The 12,617-nt window shown below is 41.8% G+C and overlaps 1 protein-coding gene across 6 annotated transcripts; it reads left to right on the top strand.

Annotated features, from left to right (window-relative positions):
• The first annotated feature begins 3,195 nt into the window (after positions 1 to 3,195).
• On the top strand, positions 3,196 to 11,451 carry LOC145433414 (myosin catalytic light chain, smooth muscle). Of its 6 annotated transcripts, none has more exons than XR_013913094.1 (7): positions 3,196 to 3,335; positions 4,872 to 4,899; positions 6,226 to 6,369; positions 7,475 to 7,648; positions 7,709 to 7,786; positions 9,606 to 9,689; positions 11,168 to 11,451. XR_013913094.1 is itself a non-coding variant. In XM_080310510.1 (7 exons), the coding sequence occupies exons 1-6, from the start codon at positions 3,333 to 3,335 to the stop codon at positions 9,455 to 9,457; spliced, it is 456 nt and encodes a 151-aa protein (XP_080166636.1). In that variant the 5' UTR covers positions 3,196 to 3,332; the 3' UTR covers positions 9,458 to 9,501; positions 11,168 to 11,451. The 6 variants fall into 6 exon arrangements, 5 of the variants coding, with proteins under 5 accessions (XP_080166636.1, XP_080166639.1, XP_080166637.1 ...); XM_080310510.1 differs by lacking the exon at positions 9,606 to 9,689 and adding an exon at positions 9,429 to 9,501; XM_080310513.1 differs by lacking the exon at positions 9,606 to 9,689 and adding an exon at positions 7,882 to 7,938.
• The last annotated feature ends 1,166 nt before the right edge of the window (positions 11,452 to 12,617 follow it).

Raw genomic sequence — 12,617 nt, 5'->3', positions numbered from 1 at the left:
ATTGTGAGGTCGAAATCGAAATACAAGCAATTTCGACTCTATGAATAGCCTACTACATCATACTTATTATTTAGTGTGCATGTGCATGTGCACGCCTCTTATTTACTTCGCCTAGGGCCTAGGCTAAGGCGGGTGTATGATCTTGAAGGCTCCTCTTAAGTTGTTTCGACACCTTCCTATCTTTTCATTGTATCGCAGTCTCGCGATGTTTTGAATGATGGAAATATTAATAAACCTGATTTATTGATAGTCAGTGGATGAATCCTATAGTCAATCCATGCTCAGTGCTCACAGGTCGTAACGTTCACGTCTGATGGGAGTTGAGTGCACGTAACTACGGTTACCAAACGTCCTCTTTTAAGAGGATTTGTCCTCTTTTTTGAGATTTTGTCCTCTGTTTTGAAAATTTACGTCACATTTGAAAATTTAGGTCACATTTAGAGCAAAATGCGAGTGGTATGCCGTAACTTAGCACAGAAGTGATGCTCCGGCGGGTATTTCGGAGTGAAAAATGGTGATTTAAGCTCTGAGCGAATAGTTGACCTTTTTCTTTTATTGTTTAGTCAACCACCTAGCAATGTGGAGAGGAAAACGGTATTTTGATGTCTGAGCGGAAAGTTGACCTTTTTTTATTTTTTTCACAAAGTAGTAAAAATTCACCGATTTTTGAAAGTCTCAAATTTCTGAAAAAGTGTCCTCTTTTTAGATTTCCAAAATATGGTAAGCCTAACGTAGTGAACTTCATTCTTGCGATCAAGTTCCTGCGATCATACGCAGTATAGAAGCCCATTCTTAGGTCGAAATACAAGAAATTTCTACTGCAGGAATACTAGTCGATCACCGGACTTAATCGATCTCGCCTTCCGTCATTTCATATGTCATGTCGCCCGTCATTTATTCTCCTCTTGTACAGTTCTTATACAGTTCATTCACCGTGTTTGCGGTTTTTTTACATCGCTTAGGCACAAGTGGGAATCTGATTTCAAAGACTTCTCTAAGTCAATTCGACACCTTCCTATCTTCATCGTATCGCAGTCATGTGGTGTTTTGAAATGGTGAAATTGTTAATATATTGATGCTGCAGTTTCTTTTTATTCAAAAGCAAACAACGCACAGTCTGGGATAAACACAACACACAGTCTGGGATAAACAAAGGTTCAACCGAGTCCGCTTAGTCCGAGTGTATAGTGTGAGACACTCCCTGAAGCACCCAGTGAAAGATGTGCTCCGTGGTGTGCAGGTCGGCCTCGAAAATCAGCCCGACGCCCAGCCCGTTTCTCCGCATCGAAGTCGTGTAGACTGGCGTACGGAAAGTGTTTTAAAGCTTCAGGCGATGAGCCTCGATTGGAATCACTGCTAAAATACAGGGACACAGTTAACAACTTGATCCCTGGTAAAATATAACGCTGTGATTGTGATGCTGTTCGTGATAGCTAACTATTTGTGATGGTTCATACAGAACGCTTCGATACTCACAGGTGGTCACTGGTCATCACCCAATCCCCAGCAGGCCGTGCTATTTTCAGACTTTTTCAGATTTTATTTTTGGCAGTTTTGGCATTGCCATGAATTAATATTTATAGACTCGAATTAACCATGTAAAACGCTTTAGTTTGGTCTTATGAAACGGAAGTCACAAAACATGCAGTATTCACACTGTGCCATCAAGCGGCAAGATTTAAATCCGAATTGAAAACGTTGTTGTAGACCAACTTTGCCCGATTCAAAAGCGATTGCGCGGTTGTTGTGGCGATTTCATCCACAAAAAGAATACAAATCTAACCAAAAAACCCTTTACACTTGCTATGATTTCAAAAAAATGCGAAAAATTGATTGTCTTGTTCAAACAATGTTGTAGAAGTAGCAGAGGTGGTCAAAGTAGAAGAAAGCTACTCACGTAGAAGTAGAAGTAGCGACGAAAAAAATCTACTCAAGTACGAGTAGAAGTAATTCTTCCATAAGCAACCTAAAACTACTTTAAGTAGAAGTAGAATTGACTGACTTTAAATCTACTCATATAAGTAAGTAGTTGTGAAAACGATCGTAATTCGATCGCACTGAATTGTGAAAAGCTGCAAATTGAGCTATGTGAAAGGTGCAGAGCTTGATTCATATTGATGCATACCAGAAGCTATCCAATTTTCGACAGCATAAGCGTTCGTCCGCATGATGGGATGAAAATGAGAGTATTGACGTGGAAATGCCATACTAATCCTGTTTACTCGAACAGCACGTTTTAGAAAATATCATGGTATGGCACCCTCCCCATATTATAAGGCCCGTAGTTTAGTCGAAGAGCAATACGGAGGCGTTGTATCGGATACGATGTAAGCACTTCGCGCGATTAGTAAATGTTAATAAAAAATATGGCAGATCGTAAAAATGCCATATTGTGTAGCTCTATTTCTGGAAAATTAAAGGCATTACTACACTGGCTTTTATGCTTAAGCAATTAAGCATGCATGTTCTCCAGACAAAAGATTGCGGCTACAGGGTTCATCAGTGTTATTCAAATATAGGCATAGGCACTCCATGTAACGGTAACGGATGATACTTGAGCTGGTCATGGGCTATCCCGTGTATTTGTAAGGGTACCCATTACAATGTAGTAATGTTTAGTTTTTGGAAACAGACCTACGCTACAAATGGAATATTATATGTCTTTTTTCAATGAGAGAGAGGGAGAGAGAATCGTTTATTTCTCTCAACAAAAAATACACAAATACAAAAGCGAGCAAAGTCTGTTAAATGTCACCTACGCATTTCGTCGATATATCAATATTATAGAAAAGATCAGCATACATATGCGGTCTTAAAGCCATACATAATTCGTCCGGTGATATGACTATGAAGCAGCAGCAGTCGATAGCGACCGACTCGATGGTTGCTACATCTTGAATCTGGCATCTGTTTTAGCAGCTGTCTGCAATGAGTGACGTCAAATGCAGACCCACCCAGTACAGAAATCGACGAAGCGTAGGCTATGTGCCCGATGAAAAAATTATCCGTAACAAGTCAAGCTTTAGAGGGGAAATAATTTAATACTTGTATTATCAAAACATAGATAACAATTACCCTATGTGTAAAAAATCTATTCGAAGTTATGACCACATTAATTAGTCTCTTATGAAAAAGGATACTGGAACATTGGGAACACTGTGTTCCATCGTTTGTAATGGCTAAGTTCTTTTTTCCCAGGAGAAAACTTACTTCGTTTCGTAGCGTAGGCTTCGTGTTATCAGATACCGATCCAGAAGTCGTAGACCGAGTAGTTGCGTGTATTCTTTCTCCGCAAATTATCTTTCGTGGGATTACCTAAAACCGATAGAAATATGGTAAGTCAGACTTCTATATGTAGCAGCAGTTGTGGTATCTCGAATTGATATAAATTGTTGAAAAAACAGATGTCTTCGAATTGTATCATAGGTATGGGGCATGCAAAGGGATCTATTGTATTAAATTATTATCATCCGGCGAAAGTGTGAATTTGTGCATGCATGGCTCTAAATGCAAATTAGCAAGGTTGTTGATAACATTGTGTATGGCTATAATAAACCGTATGAATATTTTGGGTATAAAATATCTGAATAATTATTAGTGTGGTGTGTGAATGAGAATATAGAATGACAGTTGTAAATATAGTTCAAAATGGCTTGTAACATTGAAATATTCTGTATGTTCACTATTCAACACTTATTTGATTATCTTGAACGGCAATTTGATATTATATACAAGAGAGCAACGTATTGCCTATGCATGCTTATGAATATTATTACAAACTCAAGCATGGCTTGCTGGTCGAGGATCAGTTTTCATAAAAAGGATTTGAAATATGAGGGATATCGTATAAGTACCTTATGGTTCATCGTCACTGATATTAAAGATGCAATCTCTATGCTCATCACACAAAATTCCATAAGGCAAAAAGTTTCCAGCAACAAAATGGCATCAAGTCGGGCGAGAATAATGATAGTACTATTTTCAAATTGCCGACTAGAGTATTAACATCCTTACAGACTTTGTGATGTTTACGCCCCTTTAGGATAATAACATCAGTAACCTACCATCGTGGGATTGGCATGCACTGTTCAACAAAATAGATTGATATTAGTCAGTTACCAACCCTCAAAGTTGCGAAAGTATTCAAAATTATCTGTTTACCGAGTGAACTTAAATATTTATGCCCTGGTGATTTAGATCCGTTAGACCAATTAGACAAATTAATATTATATAACAATAGGATAGTCTGCTCCCGTTCCCCACCATTATGCGGATACATATGTACCAAGCTGGCCAAGCACAATGTACTCGTTGGTCTTCAAATGGTTTCTGTAGTATCTAATCAGTAACAACTATTGCAAAATAGCACAAAAATTGGTGCCTAGTATAAATTACAAATTGCTGACGGTCTTTTCTATTCCAACAAATATTTTTTTGATGGCCAACAATTATTAGGTTGTGTGCTCAAACTTCGATTCCTTATCTCATCCCAATACAAAAGCATAATTGTCAGATGTGATTGCATCAATTGATCGAACTTGTCGCATTGAATCTGAATTCTACAGTCCAATAATTTGCTCAGTTCTTGAGAATATTTTCCTTGCCCTTTCTTTGTCCTTCTAAAAAAGCCCACCCATATCCTAGAAGAGTCCAGTTATGATTATTTTTGCCAGTTGTATACGTGATTCATATTCCTCGCCAGACAAAAAAATCGGACACCATCAATAGCAGTAAAGTTTTAACAATGTGTTTATTTCATTTTATTTCATTTTTTGAACAATTTGAAACTATTCGGTGTTGGGATCTTGTGCTGTACCATTACAGAATGTTGGTTTATATATCAACGTTGAAATGCTGCATTTCTTCTGCAGGCTGACTTCAGTGACGACAGGATCGCAGGTAAGGCCTTAAGGGTGCCGGCTGACATATTCAGTAGTTGATGAGGGTCGCATATCATCACATTTGTGACCTTGGTTAGGAAAAAATCGCATTAGTCCGCGATCGTACCCAACCAATGATTCCGATTACTTTAATTGCTCATTTTGAGCCTTGCTCCCGAGATCGCGTTCGGCTCTCTCATTCCATATTTGGTATGCCGCGGCCGTTGAAGCGTGGAGCGCATAGTAGCTACTCTCGGTATTGGCTTCTCGTTTACGAGACTGGCCGTGTTTGTTTCAACAGAGGTCCGTTGAATACTAATTCACCGTATTCCGGCGCGGAGTAATCAACGGCATTATTTTATTACACTGACGTGTTTCCTACACACCATATATGTACAACAGTCGCACGTACGCACTGTAACATTGATATTCGCTTACGCGTCAGAATGTCAAGAGGCTTTCGAGCTCTTCGACAGAGCCGCGGACGGCAAGGTTTTTGCGAATCAAGTCGGCGATATCATAAGATCGCTCGGTCAAAATCCCACGAACGCGGACGTGTCCAAAGTCCTCGGAAACCCCAAAAAAGAGGGTGAAGTATTGCGTGAAATCGGCGTGGCACGTTCGCTCGTCACCGGGGCATGATTCATTTTTCGTCACGATCGCTATTCGACAGCGCGGAATGTGTGCGTTGTCCATTAATTATGTTACGGTAAATGGGTTGTTGATATCATGCAGACGAAGTACTTGTACTTTTTCGAAGTACCCATGTAGCTGATATAATTCCTCGAGTGCTTGTACAGTTGAATGACACATTCATATTGAAAAATACTCGACAATATCCGACTGACACTCGTCAGGGGTAATCGACTGCAACTAGTGGAGAATCGGAAAGAACATTCTTTACTAGTTGCTGACGATTACCGCAGACGAGTGTCGGCCGAAAATATTCGGGTTTATTTCAATATGAATATACTATTCAGTTGTATATTGAAGTTTGATACCTCCAAGAGTATCTTCAAGTGGTTATGATTTTGTGGTCAGTAACGAAAGTACTACTTTTTCGGAGGACTGGAGTAGATTTTGCCTCGAACAGTTCAAGTGGTGATGATGTTTTGGCTACTACGCTACCGTTACTGACTTGGAAATCGATACTTGAGTGGAAATTTACATTACTTTTTACATGAGTACCAACGATGAATATGAGATGACCACCTCTGATATCGTGTAACGTTGTTCAATTTTCTTGTTCCTTGCTATTTCCTCACGCACATTCGCCATCCTTTTCGCGAACACGAACGCACATCACCCCGCATCTCTTCACTGTCACTGCTCGCATGCACGAAAGACTGTCATGAGACGTTTGCCATGATGGACACCACCGGCAACGACAAGATCGCAATGAACATGGTTGGGACGCTGTTCCGGGCGTTGGGACAGAATCCGACCGAGGCGGAAGTGGCCAAAGTGTTGAACAACCCCACGCCGGAGGGTATATTGCATTACTTCATACCTAGCCTGTAAAGTGTGCGCATTGGTGTTTATAGATTGATGTCTGCCGTGGTGTTTTTTATACTGTTGGGCCATTCGTTACGACCATACCCGACGGCGCTATGCGCTAAGTAGGCCTTTCCTGGGGCTAAGTATGTCTTGCTGGAGCTATGAACGAAATCGAATATCAATTTGTGCATCATCAGGCCCGAGTAAAATCGATTATTATAACCCGAATCGAGTTATTAGGCGTCGAGTTAACTTGACTGTTCTAGTGTTACTCACTATTACTTCATTCATGACAACGTTTACGATTAGCAAAGACAAAATATGTACCTTTTAGCCGAGCGCAAAGAAAACAAGCCAAGTCACGCACCGTCTTAAAGATAAGTTGATGTTTTTTCGACTATGCCTGTTTCGATGCGCTTTGTCAGAAGGTCGCGGACTGCTCACTACCTTTTACAGATATGTCATTTCTGCTAACGTTCGTAGCTTTGCGCTGTGATTTTTTGGATACTGTGTTGCAACCGATTTTTGATTTCGAGGCTTCTGCGGCGGGGAGAAAGCCATCGAAACTAAAATTCTAATTGATCTTGTAACGCCTATTCGCAAGGGCCGTGTCTGGCATTCACTATACTCGGGGAAAAATAGTCACTACTAACTAGTTTATTATTGAGTATTCTTTGCGATTCATACTCGCTTCGGATTCCAGTAGTCGAATCAATTGACAGTGAGTACGGCACTGCGCGAATTTGTCATTAGAAAACCATTATTCTTGTGAAAGGTAGGAGTCGATAGTGTCGCAATAAATTTCGAAAATGAGTGTCTCACGGAATATGAGCGAATATGTATGTATGTATAAATGTATTCGGAATATGGTTAGGATCAGTGGTCGCCAGGTGCGGAATTCTCTGGTAAACCTCGAATTATTGCGCCCAGCCTTGAGATGTTTACACCCTGTGACATCTAGGTAGTTGGAATTCAGGCATAGCCCATGTATACTGCATGTCATCGGTTTAGCACGCTCGTCACCGAATCCAATGACTGTATAGCACTCCGCCCGCCTAGGCCCAGAGAGTAATTATCCATTCCGCGTGTCCCTGCAGAGCTCTCGACGAAACAAGTGTCGTTTAGCGAATTCTTGCCCATGCTCGCCCAAATCGAAAGGCAAACGGAGCGCGGCTCGTTCGAGGACTTCGTCGAAGGCCTCAGGGTTTTCGACAAAGAAAACAACGGCACCGTGCTCGGCGCCGAACTGCGACACGTCCTCTCCACTCTCGGTATGTCAGCCTAGCGTAGCCTTCGCGTTTCTGGCAACCCGTTTTTGCGTTATATTTCAGGCGAGAAAATGTCAGAGGAAGAAGTCGAAAACCTGCTGCAAGGACAAGAGGACGCCAACGGTTGCATTAATTACGAAGGTGAGTCGGCGTCTGGCGAGAGGCTTCTTCGGAATTCTTATCGCTTGCCCACTTGAGCTTTGTGAGAGAACGAATCTCGTTTCTTTATCATGTAGTGTTGGTAAAAACGGTTCTGGAGGGATAAGGAATGTCGAGGAGCTGGCGCTGTCGGAGTAAATATCTCGGGCTTGCTGTAATTGGAATGCTGTAGCAATGCGACTGCGAATTGTAATTACTGTTGGGTGTTCTTGACACCTCCGATTGCTTGCGCTGTCTATTGATCATGATTTCCGAAATTTCGATTTCTTGATCGTGCCGTGGGCGACGGCGTAGTAGGAAAAAGGAGGGTTGCCAGCACTCAATTGTATCCACGACTCCAGGATACCCGTTTCGTGTGGTGTGTCGATGACGTCATAATATTAAAGGGAAAGTGCGTCAGTAACGACGTAGCTCTACATTTTTCGGGACTGATGTGTGATTCAGCTACTTGCGTTACTTACGAAGGTTGTTGTCCTTTGCAGACTTTGATTTTCACCTGGGGTTTATGGTTAGATTATGGATAAAGTAGAAGAATTTGCCCCTGTATGGCGATAACTGAATATATTTGTCATTTTGCGTTGGACGCGAAGAAACAAATATTTCAAAGTAGCCAACTTCGATCGACCACTTAGGGCGGAGATAATAAAGTTGAATTAGCAATAAAGTCGATTATCGCGTTCGTCAGGATTTATCAACCCAGGATCCAGGAAACAGGTTGATCGCCGCGCATTAAGTTAGTTCAAATCTCATGATTCAACAAATCGGAACAAACTATAGATAACTAGTTGAAAAAAACTGCGTACAATGCGTACCATTCCTACGCACAAATATTTCCGATAACGACCGTGTGGATTGTCTCCTAGGTAGTGGCTTCACTAAACAATCTACGAATTTTGTACCCACCGTTGCAGAGCGCTATCAATATTTTATATTCCGTTTCTCAGCCGTACCGTACTAGTTGGACAGGGCTTTCATTTCGCGATGATGATAATTCTACGTATTACAATGGCAGTATCGTTATCAGCAGGCTGCTGTTTCATTCAACAAATTGACAATTGACAGCCTATAACTCGTTTTCGCATTATGATGCAACAGATAACGCCACTTGGATTGAAAACTCGGGACACCTCGACTTACCATCGCGCGTAACCTTTTCCTAATTTATGCGTCGCGATTAGCAGTATTTAATCACACGATTAGCGTCCTTCCGGATCAGCTAACTTAATTATCTCCGCCTAAAATGCGCCCCGATTAGCGGTTTTTAATCACACGATTAGTATTCTCCCGGATCAGCTAACTTTATTATCTCCGCCCTTAAGGTGTGCGACGTCTCAGCCAAAGCTACATTTAAAACACTATGGCACCTTTCAGGTCATGATTTTCTACTTCCGCTTGAAGCAGTTTTGACTTATCTCGGAAATCACTACTTGCAACTGAGTATAGATTTACAGCATTACTTGTACTGGCACTTGAGCGCCAAGAATCATTACTTTGACCACCCCTGTACCAAAGTAGCTACCGGTAAGTTGGTTTTGGCTGCGCCCGTCGTCCGGAGCCTGTGTGATCCGCTTACCTTGTCTTCGCGAATTATTCTGTCAGTCGCTCTTCATTCTTTCTCTGTCAGAGTTCAGCAAATACCTCTTGGAAGGATAATTCTCTTCTTTCCCACTCACCAAGCCTTTCTTCGATTCTTCCCGGTACGTATTGTTATCGGCCGCCCATCGCGGCCATGTCAACCCGCACTGTCGCGTCACACTCAAACCTCACCAGCGTGCTAATTGTCATTGCTTGTCACGCGCAGACCTCGCGAAATTGATTCGCAGCGGATAAACGATACTGCCGGCGTACTGATTGACGCGTCCGCAAGAAGGCACTGTCGGCGCTTGTACGTGAGATAGGGGAACATGTGCCCGACTTTTTTATGGAATCTGCAATGAGGAGTTTTGTTACCAAATTCGCTAGCGGCTCGTGTTTTTAGTTGCCCGGTTACGTTTACGAGATTCTGTTTATTCTTTCTTTCCCGGCTTTACGTTACTTCCCGGTTTTCTTATCAGTTATATCTAATATCCCCTTTAAAAGCTACACTTACCCGCGCGCGCCGCACGCTAATCTGAATAGGACAAGCTCTATGTCATGCGGTCTGTAATCTATCTGATCCAGTGCATGCTAAGCTATGTTCGACGCTGACGGGGCATGTAGCCTACTGCACGATTGTCATCCGGAATCAACTTTGCTGCGCGTCTGACAGTTTCGTAGCGTTTTAGCTTGAATGAATTGGATCGAAACTATTTTTCTGGATTCCAGCCATTCACTGATGAAATTGTCAGGTTACCCTAAAAAAACGCAGATGAATTAAAATTTTTAATCTATTAGGAAAAAATTTGGGAAAAAAATTCAAATTGTTCTGTCAGTCCCGTGAAATTGTTGAGCTGTCTTCAAAGACGATGCAAAACAAATTTGACTCAATTCCGACTCGTAGAAACGGAGTTATTTGAGTTTTTCGTTGATAATTATCGGATTACCCTTGATTGGTGGATAATCCGAGAATTACCAACGAAAAACTCAAATAACTCCGTCTCTACGAGTTGGGATTGAGTCAAATTTGGTGTGCAGCGTTTTATAGAGTAACCTGACAATTTAATCAGTGACTGGCTGGAATCCAGAAAAAAAGTTATTTTTGAACAGCCCTTCTGCAAACTGTCAAGCGCATGTGCCAGGCTCGAAATCCATTCGTGATATTATTGTGCGCTTGGTCATGTTCTGGCTGGTTGGACTGGCGTTACAGTCGCGAGTGGCCATTAACTGCATCGTATCGGCCTTGTTTGTCAGCCACTGACCGCTATGAGATCATTATGTAAAACCCTGGGCTGGGCAAACATCGAGTGTCTCAATGATTCGATTCCTACTCGAGTATTAAGCGGCGGGCATTCGTGTGTCGCCTTTTATGATGCCATAACAGCAATAATGAGTTCATAGGTTAAAATATGCCTTTTTTCGGCCACTGCGAAGACGCTGCCAAGTGTCAGACTTGATATTTCTAGAACATGGCATTTTCGTGGCGCTTATGAATATTAGTAGCATTGTGCGATATGTTATGCGTTGGTGAACTACGGTTTGCCGAGATTTGGTTGCTCTAGTACAGTATTGAATCTATGATATTTTTCTTTGAAATATTATTCTTGATCTGAAGGCGTGTAGTTTCGTTTCTCGAAGACATCAACTCTCACTGCTCGACTCGAGTCAACAAATGATACTAGTGTTTTGCTCGCCCGATTTGAGATTTGCATGCATGCCTGAATGCACGTATGTCACCTCCTCTCGTAGTTTCTCCCGAGTAACGCCGTTTCTCTTTTTCCTTTTCAGCATTCATTAAGTCAATTCTGATGGGTTAAAGTAATAATACACTATTGGGACTCGTATTCTTTCATGTTTATATGGAAACCGGCCGATCGACTTGGACGCTGCTTGCCCGAATACAGTACCGCGGAATTTTCTGTTCCGCGCGCAGCATTGTGTGCCTTGCGTCACTTATTTTACGCCCTATTTTGTGCTGGGAATGTTGAATTTTTCTATATGTCGCTCTGTAACGTGCGCGCGTATCGGGATATGAATCGTTGTAGAATTATAAATTTTACCAATCTGGACAATGCGAGTTATTGTGGGCGATGGGAATTAGCGTGCCGAGGATCAGGCTTTTAGTTCACGCTATTCTCGTCGTTTTTGAGAGCAGAAGTGATCTGCTAGGTGGTTTTGTTGCCTAGGTCTTCGTAGACAAACACGTACGACAAGCTTCTGTTGGAATTTAATGCGTAAATGCACAATGCACAATTGCACATGCACGAACAGTTTTGATCCTGAGCGTGGTTGTTCGTCTTGACTGTTGATTGCGTTTGCGCATTACAAAGGGTGACTCCTTTACTCCAGGTAAAGATCTACACTGAGGCATACAAGAAGGCATAGTTTTAGATATATGTGATACAACAGACATTTCTGTATCCGCAAAACGAGATTGGGGGTCTAGGCCTATATATATGTTCACCGTACCTTTACGAATCATTCAGTTTAGTTATGTGTGGTTCGATCGTGACCCCGCGTACACTATTTATGTGATAAGGATTTCGTTTGGAGTAGAAGTATGCTGAAGTAGCGGGTACAGTCACTGGCGTAGCAGCATGTGCCGCCGCCCCTGGCTCTCGCCTAAAATGCCCCCCCCCCCCCCCCCTAAGTAGACCGCAGCAAATTTCGACATAGATTCATATTCAAGCAATCTTGTCAATAAAAATAATTACAAATAATATGCCGCGTCACCGTCTCGACGTTAGTAAGGCCAAAAATAATAAAGACAAGAAATAGCAAACGAATGTATTGTGCAGATAGAAAATCAATAGCCGCCTCAAAGCAAAATCAGCGATAATATCCTCAAATTCAAGTTTTTGAACTTTCTATAGACAGAATGGATAGATCTGATAGTCGATAATCATTCATGGTAGAACGTAAATAAGACTTAATCAGTTTGAGCTTTGAGAAGCTCCTCACACAGCTCGCAATTGAAACACCAATGGTCAGATAAAGTTTCAGACACGAGCATAGATATGTTGTCGAATCAAGTAGCTTTGCATTAACTAACCACTGTAAAACATCAAACGCTGTTGCACTACGATCAAACGTGGTTTCGCTGCTCCGCACCAGCCTCTTAACCCTTTTAAAATCTCGAGTTGAACAACTTCATACGATCATATCTTAATTTGTGTTCGTCCTAGAGCAGACTTGTACAAACTACTGAATTTTCAAAAAGCGCAACTAGAACTATAAC

Source organism: Botryllus schlosseri, chromosome 2 (assembly GCF_051294905.1).
Source record: "Botryllus schlosseri isolate E-star chromosome 2, Bs_hap1, whole genome shotgun sequence".
NCBI classification, from domain to species: Eukaryota; Metazoa; Chordata; class Ascidiacea; order Stolidobranchia; family Styelidae; genus Botryllus; species Botryllus schlosseri.
This window is presented reverse-complemented; position numbering and strand designations above follow the sequence as displayed.

Coding starts and splice junctions, on each gene's coding strand:
- LOC145433414 (XM_080310512.1), top strand. Junction 4,900..6,225: donor CAGTGACGACAGGATCGCAG/GTAAGGCCTTAA, acceptor CATGCACGAAAG/ACTGTCATGAGACGTTTGCC. Junction 7,787..11,167: donor CGGTTGCATTAATTACGAAG/GTGAGTCGGCGT, acceptor TTTCCTTTTCAG/CATTCATTAAGTCAATTCTG.